Source organism: Photinus pyralis, unplaced genomic scaffold, assembly GCF_008802855.1.
Source record: "Photinus pyralis isolate 1611_PpyrPB1 unplaced genomic scaffold, Ppyr1.3 Ppyr1.4_LG1, whole genome shotgun sequence".
Lineage (NCBI taxonomy): Eukaryota > Metazoa > Arthropoda > Insecta > Coleoptera > Lampyridae > Photinus > Photinus pyralis.
Genome location: NW_022170249.1, coordinates 25,331,930 through 25,345,784, shown reverse-complemented (window position 1 = coordinate 25,345,784; position 13,855 = coordinate 25,331,930). Strand labels below are relative to the sequence as shown.

Sequence of the window (13,855 nt, the reverse complement as noted above, 5' to 3'; positions counted from 1 at the left end):
CTGTATCTTGACTCGAACATACTCCCACCTAAAGCCCACCTATAATCTAAAGAGACGGAGGTACACAATTATCTAGATACAACCCATCTAAATAGAAAGTTTAGAGAAATACTTAAACAAATGTCAGTTACCTAGAGTCGAGTCATATACTAACTAGAAACTATTAACTAGGATGGAAAATCGTTTAGGCAAATTTATCTTATAAAATAAACTTTTTAAAGGTTTTAAAGGTCTCGCCATTGTTTGTCTGGTAATCTTTGTAATCAAATCACTATTCGATTAGTTTAAAAACAAATTAACGTAGTCGCGATAACGGTTTTTATCTCGTTACGTAACATTTTGGATCGAAATTCAGTTAAATTTATCTAGCGCTGAGTGGCAATACTTTGTACAAGATGCAAAAAGATGAGAAAGCGAGAAAACATAAATTAATTTTTGAATTTATATATTAAAAAAAAACAATTTTGCGGTTAAATTCTCGGCAGTCAGACTATCTTCCAATATAAAAATTTTAGTACCGTAATTAATTATTAGTAAGTTATTTGTAAGAATTTGTAATCAAATTGCTAAAATTTGTAATCAAACGGTATCCCCTAAATTTCAAAAACATATTGTGCGGTTCATTTCTCGGGAGCCGCACCACTTTGAAGAACAATATTTTTGTTTTAAACAATTATTGTAAGTGATTTGTAACAATTTGTAAGCATAATCTCAAAATGTCTAAACCACATTATTAGTACTTACAGTCCAAATTACGCTATGGGGGCTAACTTCACGAATGTCCCAGAAAATAGAGAAAAGGTTAAAATTGTTGTAGTAATTAGTAAGTCGTACGTATTAATTTGTAAGCATTATCTCATTTTTTGTAACCCAATCACACTGGCGGCGCAAACTTAGATCCATAAATATACTCCATGCTCGTAGATTTCAAATTAAGCTTTAATTTGATGTTTACGAATTACTCGAAGTAATAGGTTATTTGAAAGTATACATCTGAATTTGCAAGTGAATTTCCCAATTCTGGGGCACTCCACCTACATTGGAATATGAACATTTTTGATTGAATTAATAATTAGTGTGAAAGAAATGGTTAAATTTGTTTGTATTTCTAAATAGGAATTAGTAAGTCGTACGCACTTACTAATTTGTAAGTTACTTTATTACTATTTAAAGTCCATAATGCGTTCTTGTGGGGCAACTTCACGAATTTCTTAAAGCAGGGAAATGGTTAAACCTATTTGTATTTCTAAGCAATATTTAATAAGTCGAAATTTGTAATTATAGCTTCATATTAGTAACCCAATCACTATGCCGCAATCTAAACTGTAAAGTTACAGTGTGTTCATGAAACACTAAATGCACACAGGTTTCAAATTCCTCCTTAATTTGTTATTTAAGAATAAGAACCATTAGAGATTATTAATGAATGAAAAATTTATGCAAGTAGATTTCCCAATTTATGTAAAAATAAAGTTGTTGCAAGGAAGTTTACAGGCTGTATTGATAGTAGTAGGTAATGGTTGCACAATAAATGCGTATAAAATAAAAATACATACAGGGTGGGTTTTTTAATGTTTAGTATGGCGGATCTCTTAAACCGCAAGAGATACACAGTTGTTTAAATGGGCAAGGAATTGCAGAATTTAATTAAAATTTATTAATATTCCATTTCAGAGGTACTTGTAGCGGGGTCCGTGAAGTTGGAGTGTCGACTTGAAAGGAATTAAGTTCCAAGTATCTCATAATTTTGTACTCATTTTGTGCTAATTTGTGCTGCCAATTTAAAATTTTGTGCTCATCAGGTTAATGAGTAATTCAACTTTTTCTGATGACACTACAACTTCACGCTTGAGTGTCAACATCGATATTTTCAAAATTTTCTTTTACTATAATTTTGTGCTCATTTTGTGCTAATTTGTGCTGCTAATTTAAAATTTTGTGCTCATCAGGTTAATGAGTAATTCAAATTTTTCTGAAGATACTCACTGTAGTGTCAGTTAGTTGGATATTGCCATCGCCGTTTTTTTGGAAAAAATTTCATCAAATGTCGACATTTTAGATCATTTTAAGCAACTTCTAAATAATAAAATTTTTCTGCCTGTGGGTACGTACCGTACGTACTATGTACAGTGTGGTCCAATTTCGATGGGATTAAATGGGTAATTTTCTTATTAGCGCAGATAAACGAAAACGGTTTTAGTACTCGTGTCCTTATTTTTTATGCTTATTCCATTACCTTTGCCGGAAATAAGCTGCCGTCTTTTGTTTTTTCACTAGAGAGAAAAAGTGAAAAATGTTGAAGCTAGAACAAAATGGCTTTAGCATTATTCAATCAGTTTTTAATGTAGATAACCAATGTCGTCAGTCGTTTGTTTCTAGACCTTTTAATAACCAACTTTTTATTTATTTATTATTGTCTTTATTTTATAGTGGGCGGAGTGTTAGCTAATCAGCTACTCTTTCCACAAAAAAACTTCTGTTATTATCTTTCAGGCAAGATGTATTAATAAGCAAAATTTATTGTAAAAAGCTTATTCTTGAAAATAAGTATGATAAATAAGTATGATGTATTATACATTTTAGGAAAGCTCGTAAAGCAATAAATTTTTTTAAACCATGGTAAATTGTAACTTCAATTTAAAAAAATCAACTTTGAGTTACAACGCAGTTACTAAAAGAATTAGAAACAAACAAATCGTACAAAAGAAATAGGGCTGAATTTGTGTTTATGAACTTATAACATTAATCCGAATTATAATGGAATTTTGTGATAAAATGGTTACCTAATTTTCGTGTATAATTAGTCGTAATGACAATTATCAGGCTGAAGAACGGAATGAAGCCTGTGAATGCGGTATCTGTTTGCACAGCTTGCAATCTGTTTTATTTTAATAGATTTACTATTCTTAAATGTTTTCTATTTTTTTAATGGTAGAACCTAGATTTTAGCGCATTTTTAAACTTATGTTGGAAGGCGCAATTATGACCACTTTCTCCGTCCGTCCATGCGAGGGCGCCACTGCTCCTACAGTTTTCAATATATTTAGTTCGTTCTTCTTGAATTCGGTAGCTCTGTTACCTCATGACGATAAATGTGCGCATGCGCAATATCAATTTTCTTATTTATTAATATATTTTGCTGAAATTTTCACCACCTTTATAGTAAAGGCAAACATATCGCATATGGTAAAAATCAGGTGTGCGCATGCGCAGACTGCACAATGCCCGCATCCTTTTTTTATAGATATTTTTTGGAAAATTTAACCACATTCTAGTAAAGGCAAACGTCCCATATTAGATATGCGCATGCGCAAACCGCCCAATACTAACTTCCTTATTTTTAATTATAGATGCTTCTAATAACGAAAAACATAGGTCACATAACAATGGACTATGGAAGTCCCGAATAATGCATGAAAAATGCTCGCAATTTACTCGCCTTAGGCCCAAACCTCTTTACTTTTAACTTTTATGTCCACAGTAAGGTGCCTTTTGCGGCTTCGCTCTCTTTTTTTTATTACTCTCCCTTGAGCTACATCCAGGGGTGTATTTCCCACAAGGCGGACTAGTTGCGCGCCTAGAGCGGCAAATTCTAGGGGCGGTAAATTTTGGAGGAAACATTTTGAGTATTCACCAGTTTTGGTTTTGTTTAGCAAGAAGCATGAAGCGTAGAGACCACAAATTTAAATATTTGATTGTTTGTTGATGAGCGGTAAATACGGCAACCAGGAATAAAACAAGGAAAGGAGTATGTAGCTTTCGTTTCTTACCAATTGATATTCCAAATTTATATTCCTTATATACTTCGCATTTTACTCGTTGATTGTTGAGTGAGAAATAGCAAAGAGGCGCAACTATAATGTAAAATTGCGATACATATTCCCGAAGCTTCCCGTGCCCACAGTCCACAGTGGGAGGGGTGTGAGTGTGTTAGACGTGCGACTCTGATGCTTAAAGGCCACCCAACAACACAAACCGATTGAAAACCAATGAAAGAGCGTTGGACTATAATTCCGGAGGTCGGGTGTTCGAACCTGGATTGAGGTGAATTTTTCATCTGTGGCAGATACCTTAGACCAGTTGCGAGCATTCTGCCGGCTACTCTGAATGACGTTTTCCTGCAGTTTTCCTATTTCGTAAGGTAAATAGCGGAGTAGTATAAAACAACTTAATACCTTCTCTGCAGAGGCACCTCTAAAAAGCACTATGCGGGTCACTCTGTAATTGGGCGTAAGCCTGTTGAGGGCCCAGAACAAGAGAGGAATAGTAAATAAATAAATAAACGCTGCTACATCTGCGGAAATCGATTATTCTTTACCAAATTGCCGATGTACTGAAGCATCTTGCAATAAGCCTCATCTAAATTAATCGAGTTGCACATCTCTTTATATTTCTCATCCCATCTAGGTATTCCCTCTGTAAACCCGTTTAGTTTAGATGCCAGTCATTTCTATAGTATATTTGTTATTACCATAGTTCTTTGGTTCGCCACTAGAGGTCGTGATCTTCTTTTTTTTCTACATACGCATGTCCTATACTTCTTCCTTTCAGAGACGATCTGGATCTGGGTTAATTGCGTGCAAATTTTTCTCGATACGCCATTACTTTTTACTTGACTTTGTGTCAATCTGTTTTGGCTGTGAACATATTTCTATTGAGTGTTTTTTCTCTATTTCTGATGTGCTGTGGCTGTGCTCCATTGAATACGCTTTGCAAGTAATTAGTGTGAGGTATGTACTTCAGCATTTTTCTTAATACGTTTTTTAGGGTTTTATCTTCCCTCAAGGTTCGCTCAAACTTCTCTCTTAACTTCTTATCATTTTCTCTTCTGGATTACTTTTACGTTATTCTCTACCTGGATATTTCTTACGCAGAACGTGGATGACATCGCAATTTTACCCATAGAACAACAATTTACCTGGACCCGCCATCTTAGCGAAATTGACATTGGCAACGTCACGTGAGACGACATTACATAACCTACTTCGAAAATTTACACCTGGAGATGTACCTAATTGTTCATTACTAACTGCAAGTATTTGCGAAACCTTTTGGAGAATATTAGCTTTCTATCTTTACACCATCATATTCTTTTTCTATGAATATCTTTACAATTCTTTCGGTGTCTAGAATATTATGGGTTTCCAACTTAGACAATACAGTACATGGACTGCTAATTAGCAGTACAAATTAGCACAAAATGAGCACAAAATTATAGTAAAAAAAAATTTTGAAAATATCGATGTTGACACTCAAGCGTGAAGTTGGAGTGTCATCAGAGAAAGTTGAATTACTCATTAACCTGATGAGCACAAAATTTTAAATTAGAAGCACAAATTAGCACAAAATGAGCACAAAATTATAGTAAAAGAAAATTTTGAAAATATCAATGTTGACACTCCAGCGTGAAGTTGGAGTGTCATCAGAAAAAGTTGAATTACTCATTAAGCTGATGAGCACAAAATTTTAAATTAGCAGCACAAATTAGCACAAAATGAGCACAAAATTATGAGATACATGGGACTTAATTCCTTTCAAGTCGACACTCCAACTTCACGGACCCCTTGTAGCGCTACAAATAACGAAGTTATGGCCAAAAAACCGAAAAAGGTCTGTTCGAAATTGCACTGGCGTTCATTTATTTTCAAAGATATTAAAAAATAATTTTAGCAAACCCTTAGAAATTTTTTCTCGTCTTTCTGATGGTGCTAAAATTAAATTTTTATGACCTGTGGGTTCCGAATAAATGAATCCTTATTCCTTATGGCAACAATTCCATGACCGTGTTGTTGGTGACTATGCAAGACAATAAAATCATTTCAAGCAATTTATGGAATTATTGCCGTAAGAAATACATTGTTTTCGGTTTTTTGGCCAAACTTCATTATTTGTAGTGCTGCAAGAAACTCTGAAAGGCAAAATTCTGCAATATTTAACCGACTTTGTATCTCTTAGGGTTTACGAGATCCCCATACTAAACATCGGGAAAAATTCACCCTGTGTTATTTTTATTCACCCTATTACTATTACTTAAAAACTATGTACTACGAATTATGCATTACACACATTATAAATTAAAAATATAAACATATCTTTTCATCAAACATCAGAATCCTAATTTTCTAGGTAATCATTACCATAACAAAAACAAGTGTAAATTGTGCACAGCTCTTGTGCAGATAAAGCACATTTTTTAAACCGAAATAACTTAGTAAATGGTTGTGTTATAAGGTAGTATCGATGTTTATTTTCATGGTAGATGATTAATCGGAGGAAGCTGTTAACACATAAACATTATAGGCCCCCTGGCATACATTCAAAATCCTCCGACGCTCCATTCTGCAGATATTTGCACTGAAAGCTTTGACGTCACTAATAGATGTGTCTCGTCCTGACGGCCCACTTGCCTTTTATGAGTACCCTCTTCCGATACTTCGTTGTCAAGGTATTTACTTCGACTTCACCAATAGATATATCTCGTCCAGTAGATTCACTTTCCTCCGATAAACCGTTTTCGAGATATTCGCTCTTTGTTTTTATATCACCAATGGTTATATTCCACTTCTCTATATGTTGAGACGTTCGTGAGATTAGACCCATCAGCAGAACGCATTTTGCCCTCTAATAGGTATAGTAATATGGTGAATTACAAATTATGAAACTATACTTACAAATTAGTAAGTACATACGACTTATTAATTCCTATTTAGAAATACAAACAAATTTAACCATTTCTTTTACACTAATTATTAATGCAAAATGGTATACTCAATCTTAAATTAATAACAAATTAAGGGGGAATTTGAAACCTGTGTGCATTTAGTATTTCATGAACACACTGTAACTTTACAGTTTAGATTGCGGCATAGTGATTGGGTTACTAATATGAAGCTATAATTACAAATTTCGACTTATTAAATATTGCTTAGAAATACAACCATTTCCCTGCTTTAAGAAATTCGTGAAGTTGCCCCACAAGAACGCATTATGGACTCTAAATAGTAATAAAGTAACTTACAAATTAGTAAGTGCATACGACTTACTAATTCCTATTTAGAAATACAAACAAATTTAACCATTTCTTTTACACTAATTATTAATGCAACCAAAATGTTCATATTCCAATGTAGATGGAGTGCCCCAGAATTGGGAAATTCACTTGCAAAGTCAGATGTTTACTTCATTAATACTTTCAAATAACCTATTATTTCGAGTAATACGTAAACATCAAATTAAAATTTAATTTGAAATCTGTGTGCATGTAGTATTTTATGGACATACTTAAATTTAAGTTTGCGCCATTGTGATTGGGTTACAAAAAAAGAGATAATGCGTATACGACTTACTAATTACTATTTAAAGATGCAGACAATTTTAACCGTTTCTCTAGGTTCTGGGACATTCGTGCGAAGTTAGCTCCCAGAGCGTAATTTGGACTGTAAGTACTAATAAAGTGGCTTACAAATTTTGAGATTATGCTTACAGATTATTACAAATTAATTACTAAATATTGGTTAAAACGAAAATATTCTTCTTCAAAGTGGTGCGGTTCCCGAGAAGTTAGCCGCACAATATTTTCTTGAAATTTAAGAGATACCGCTTGATTACAAATTTTTAAAACGCCTTTTTACACAGTAGGTACTTTAAAAGAAAGGGTTTTAATGAAAATACCAGAAGGGTTAAAAGTTTCAGACAACGGCAAAAATAAAGTTTGCCCTCTAAGGGCCGATTCTACAATGAAGGTATATACCGAGAACAAGCTATACCTAGAATAAATGTTGACGGTTCCGTTGGTTACCATTGTGTCAACCAATGGCATACATGTTGCTATGGCAGATATTCCCAGAATATCTTATTCTCCGTAAAAGTGTAATTGTAAAACTGGCCCTTAATCGGTCGATTTATGGGTTAAAGCAGTTAAAGCATAATCTTTAATCTTTAAATGTTCTAGCTATCATAGTATATAAACTATATCAGTGTCGTCAACTTACTATAAACTAGTGCATCTACTAACAGAGCAATTTATACACATAAATAACATAAAAAAAGGTCAAGTTAAAATACTGTAAAACACTTAAGTAAAATAGACAAAATATCACAGAATATTAGAACACCAATCAGTTAGTAGGAACTCATCAAAAGTGTAAAAAGCGTTATTCTTAAGGTAACTAATCACAGCATTTCTTAATTTACTCATAAGCAGTGTTTTTAAATCCGAGGGTACTTTGTTATAAAACTTTATGCAATAATAATTGTTGCAATTTTTACTAGTAGTAAGGCGTATTCGTTTTAAAGCAATATTATCACACAGTCTGGTAGAGTATTGATGGATATCACGTCCTGTCTGGTAATTCAAATGAGTTTCTTTACAGTGAATTATACAATTTAATAGTGTACCTATACACAAGGGAGAGTTAAAATACCATATTCGATAAATTTACCTTTACAACAGCTTCTGTATCCCAAATTACTAACAATGCGCAATGCACGTCGTTGGATTGCAAAGACCCGTTTAATACCTGCCGAGTGACCCCATGCAATTATAGCGTAACTCAAGTAACCATAGTACGCATTAATGACAATATGTCTAAAGGCAATCATTTTTAAACTTCTTAAAACAAAACATGCTTTTGACAGTTTCGATGCAATTTTATTACAGTGATCATTCCAATTCAGTTTAGGGTCAATGTAAACACCCAGAAAGTTTATGTTTGCTGGGTTATTGAAATGGTTTATTTCTTTTAAACTAAAGGTACATGTTTGCGATTTTTGTGAATTAATGTGCAATTTATTATCATTTAGCCAATCTTTAATACTATTAAGTGAACTGGTAGTGTAATCACACAGATTCTTACATCTGCTTAAAGGGGTAGTGTCATCTGCATACAGAATCAATTCTTTCCCATGACTAACATTTGTAATGTCATTAAAGTATATCAAAAAGAGCACAGGGCCAAGTACCGAACCTTGCGGCACTCCCGTATTAATTTCTTTAAAATTAGATTCGGAATCATTAAAATAATAATAATAATAATAATAAATGCCTTTATTTCATTACCTTGCATAAATATATAAAGTAAATGTAAAACAAAATGTAAAACAAAAATTTCAATTAAGGTAAAGAAACCTAGTGGCGAGGTTCAGCATTGGGAGACAGCTCCTCTTGCTGATCTTCCACCTAACCACGAAAACATAACTAACCAAAAAGAAAAGAAAAAGATGACAAGTTGCAAGGTTTACTTAGACAATGTAAATTACGTATAATATGCCCTGGCGAGAGGATGAAAGAAAAAGTATGAAGAACAATACAGAAACACACAGTGGGAATAAAGAAAAATGCTATTAAGAGTAAATAAAATAAAACTGGAACCAAACGAAACTTGGCATTATCTCCTAGAACGACAGTTTAATGTTTGCTTGAATATTCTTTTAAACGGTTTCATATGAAGCGATGTAAGCGAACTCGGAAGACTATTATAAAGATTGGCAATTTGATAACTGAAAGATCTTTTAAAAAGGGACGTTCTGTGTTTAATAATTGATAGGCTTCCTTTGAACCTAATATTCACATTATGTACGTCCATTCGGTACGAAATTTTATTGTACAGGTAAGCAGGGGTTTTAAACAATATTATACTGTGGAATAAACAGGCTTTGTGTAACTCTCGCCTATCCTTCATAGTCAGCCATTTAATTTCTTTAATTTGATCTCCACAGCTATTAAATTTTTTCATACCAAATATGAGACGCGCGCAGGAGTTTTGCAATGTTTGTATTCTCTTACTATCCTTTATAGTAATACAAGCATCATAAAGTGTATCGCAGTAGTTTAAATGGGATAATACTAGAGATTCACATAGTAAGGTTTTGATCTTCTTATTCAGTACGTGGCGATTCATAAATATCATTTTTAAGTTACAATATACATTTTGTAAGACCTTTGAAATATGGTAGTTAAACCTTAAACCTTCATCCATGAGCAATCCTAAATTCCTAACGCGGGTAGATAACGAGATAGGCGTGCCGTTAATATCTATGGATATTAAAGGCTTTACCCTTTCACATGCATACCTAGGGCCAAATAAGATTGCACAAGATTTGTTAGGATTAACAAACAAAGAGTGCTTCTGAGAAAAACTAAATAAGTACATTATTAAGGTCTTCTTTAATCTTGTCACAAGCTGTAAGAACCTCTTTTTCATCAAACGTTAAATAAATCTGCAGATCATCTGCGTATTTATGATAATTACAGAACTTTAAACAAGAGAAAAGTCGCGAGGAATATATAAGAAATAGCAGAGGGCCTAAATTCGACCCCTGCGGTACACCTCTCCCTGAAACAAAGCTTTTGTTTGACAATTTGTTATGCAATTGCACAATTTGCGACCGGTACGATAAATATGATTTAAAAAATGTAATTGTTGTGCAATCAAACCCAATATGTTTAAAGATAGCAAATAGTACTTTGTGATCAATAGTGTCAAACGCACGTGTAAAATCGAGCAAAACCAAAATAGTTAATTTATTGTCATCAATCCCTTTAAAAATATTATCAGTTACGTCTAATAACGCAGTTTGACAACTGTGCAATTTACGAAATCCCGATTGGAACTTGGGCAAAATGTTGTGCCTATTCAAATAATCTTTTATTTGAACTTCAATTAATTTCTCAAAAATGTTAGACAAAAATGGTAAAATACTTATAGGCCTCAATTCATTGTAGCTAGTTACATGATTCTTTATATAAACATATTGTGTGCGATTACTTAGGTACGACTCTAATAATGCAACTGATTTGTCCACAAAATTATATCTTGACAGCTTCTGCAACAAGCAAGAGTGAGTTACACAATCAACAGCCTTTGTTAGGTCTAAAAAATTTGCAACACACAACCCACTATTTTCAAAACTATCCAAAATGTAATCCGTAAACCTCAATATTGCACTACTTGTCGATTGTTTGTAACGAAAACCGAATTGGTTATTAGCAAATAGGTTATTTGTTTCAAAGTAATCCATTATTTGTTTTTTTAATAATTTTTCAAAAATTTTTGAAAAATGGGAGTAATTGACAAAGGTCGATAATTATTCAGCTCATCTCTATTTCCCTTCTTGTACAAAGGAATAACTTTTGATATCTTTAATGTGTCAGGGTAAATTGATTCCCGAATGCACGCATTTATTACTTTAGTTAGTGGAATTAAAATTATCAAATGATGAATTTAACTTTTTGGGAATTAGAATAGAAAGAGATGTTCTAAATAAGGTAGGTACTAACAATGGACCAAACGTCAGCCATTGAAAAATTAGTTAAGAAATTTAATGTTGAAGATAGTAAGAATTTTAAAACTCCAATTGAAAAGAATTTAAAGAACGATAAAACTGATTTGCCTTATAAAGACAATTATTGGGTATGGTATGTATATTATGATGCGAACCAGACCAGATATCAGTTACTTTGGTCAGTTTCAAGATTGCCCTAATAAAGAACACTTTAAACATTTGCTACGAGTTTTAAAATACTTAAAATCTACATCTGATTATAAGCTGCAATTTGAATATTCAGATAGCGATTTAGTTTAATCACCGGTTTTGCCGTTACAGGTTCAATTTACTGTGTCGTTGCTCAAAATTATCCACCTCCTGTCAAATGACAGAGTTTATTTTAACCTGAGCTCATCGGTGGTCATGACCAAAAAAAAATACAATGTAATCGTCACATTTTGGGCCAAAGCTGCACAAGAGGCGCTTTCTGTTATTAGCATATTTCAGTTACTTATTACTCGCGCAATATGCATGTAAAGGTGCACCGGCGATGCCCCAGGATCAATTTTAAATTATTTCGTATTTGCTCATTACCTAAGGGGAAAATTACCTACATTTTTGTAATCATGATAACCACCATAAAGCACTAAAAAAATGGGAGTGTTACACTGATGACATTCGTTTAATGTGGATTACCGCTAGTTTGGTCCTAGGAATTTGACGTGTTCTCAAGTATTACGAGTAATAACACTATTTTAACCTCGATTTTAACTGGTAAGATCAAAGCGACCCGTATATGCCTAAGCGTACATGAGTTTAATTAGTTTCTTTGCAGTTACAGGGTGAATCAACATGTCGCCCAACATACGCCAGATAGGAAGTAAGAACAAGATTGACCGCCTTTTAAATTACACCTTCAAATGTGAAGTACGTAGCGGATTCGTTGAAGTGGGCGAGGATAACTTCTGCGTGCCCGTGTATTATGAAAAATTCGAGAAAGCCATTAACCAATTTGAAGTACGCGATAGTGACGTATACATAGTGGCACATCCGAAAACAGGTAAGGGCCCGGTGATGTTTTCGAATAAGTCATTTGGTTTATAGGGACCACGTGGGCGCAAGAGATGATTTGGTTAATAGTCAACAATCTCGACTACGAAGGGGCGCACGAAGACATCTTAAAACGCTTTCCCGTCCTTGAGTAAGTAAAGACTCAGCCCGAAAGACTCGACGAGTTCCCTTTACAGAAGTGCGGCGCACATCGACAGTGAAATCGTCGACTTGAGCCAATTTTACGGATGCGATTACATGACCTATCTCAACAACCTACCCGAACCACGCTGCATTAAGACACACTTGCATTGGTCCCTTCTTCCGGAGCAAATCCGAACTGGATCAAAAAAACCGAAAGTACCTATTGATAGATAATTGCGCGACTGTTACCTAAATGCAAAATTGTAGATAATCAGCGTGCTTCGTAGTCCTGAAGACACGTGCGTTTCATTTTACCACCATTGTAAGTTAATCGAAGGTTATAATGGAACATTCGATCAGTTCTGCGACCTATTCCTGGCAGGCAGATGTATAACTATTTATGGTTTCGTTTGCACTCTTGTACCATTTGTTTTTTTAGCGTGTTATGGACCGTTTTGGAAATCAGTGCTCAGCGTGTGGAAGGAGAGGCATCGATCGAATATTTTATTTATCAAGTATTCAGACATGAAAAAGGATCTCTCGACAGTAATTAAAAAGGTTGCCAAATTTTTGGGGAGAGAAATAAATGACGATGCCCTCCAAGGTTTGGTAAAACATCTAAGCTTTGAGTCTATGAAAAAAAATCCGGCCGTCAATTTTCAATCGGTTGTCGACATGTTCGCGTCAGTTTATCACAAGACGACAGCACCTAACGTGTTCATCCGGAGAGGTATCGTTGGAGGTTATAAATCCGATATGACAACGGATCAAATTCAGAAATTTAAGGCGTGGACGAAAGAAAACCTCTATGGATTTGATTTAGATGTGGAATGAACCTATCATTTTTTTACTTGTTACCACGTCCTTGTACCTTACGGTCCGGAATTATTATTATATCCCCTTAACTTTAACAGAACCCCCATTTCGTTTTTGTCAGAACATTACATTAAGGTCGATCAAGAAATAAGTACTACGACTGACACTGAAGTCGTCAAATGTGGTGAGCTTTTTTATGTAGAAACCTACTACATTTAATAATACTGTAATAATTAGGTAAAGACGGTGATGGAATAAATAAGTGCAAACCATTTGCTATTTTCTTTGAGTGGCTTTAACTATCGTAATCGCGACAGAAAGACATTTTTGGAGATTGTTGAACAATTGAGATGCCCCCATTAGTACAAGATCCCACATAAATTGCATTGGTGGGATGTTAATTATTCAAAATCTTCTTACTTGTTTTTCCCAAAAAAATAGATAAAGGAAACTGCAACGTAGTTGTATCAATTACCTACTGATTATTGCTTAGTATAACCATTGAATAAATAGTGTTTTTATTCAATGGTATAACACAGTTTTCTTTCGAAATTGGTTTCTAGTCTATAACTTTTGATTG

General features: G+C 34.0%; 1 protein-coding gene across 4 annotated transcripts in view; it reads left to right on the top strand.

Annotated features, from left to right (window-relative positions):
* The window catches only part of LOC116159404 (sulfotransferase family cytosolic 1B member 1-like), a 62,806-nt gene extending 49,270 nt beyond the window's left edge, over positions 1-13,536 (top strand). For 2 of the 4 annotated variants that reach the window (XM_031472375.1, XM_031472372.1), the window contains exons 2-6: positions 12,101-12,325; positions 12,370-12,466; positions 12,513-12,675; positions 12,727-12,847; positions 12,899-13,536. In XM_031472375.1, coding sequence (XP_031328235.1) covers positions 12,118-12,325; positions 12,370-12,466; positions 12,513-12,675; positions 12,727-12,847; positions 12,899-13,293 — 984 coding nt within the window. In that variant the 5' untranslated portion in view covers positions 12,101-12,117 and the 3' untranslated portion in view covers positions 13,294-13,536. Of the gene's footprint in view, positions 1-11,871; positions 12,040-12,089; positions 12,326-12,369; positions 12,467-12,512; positions 12,676-12,726; positions 12,848-12,898 lie in introns of those variants that run through there. The other 2 variants (XM_031472373.1, XM_031472374.1) reach the window with 2 other exon arrangements.
* The last annotated feature ends 319 nt before the right edge of the window (positions 13,537-13,855 follow it).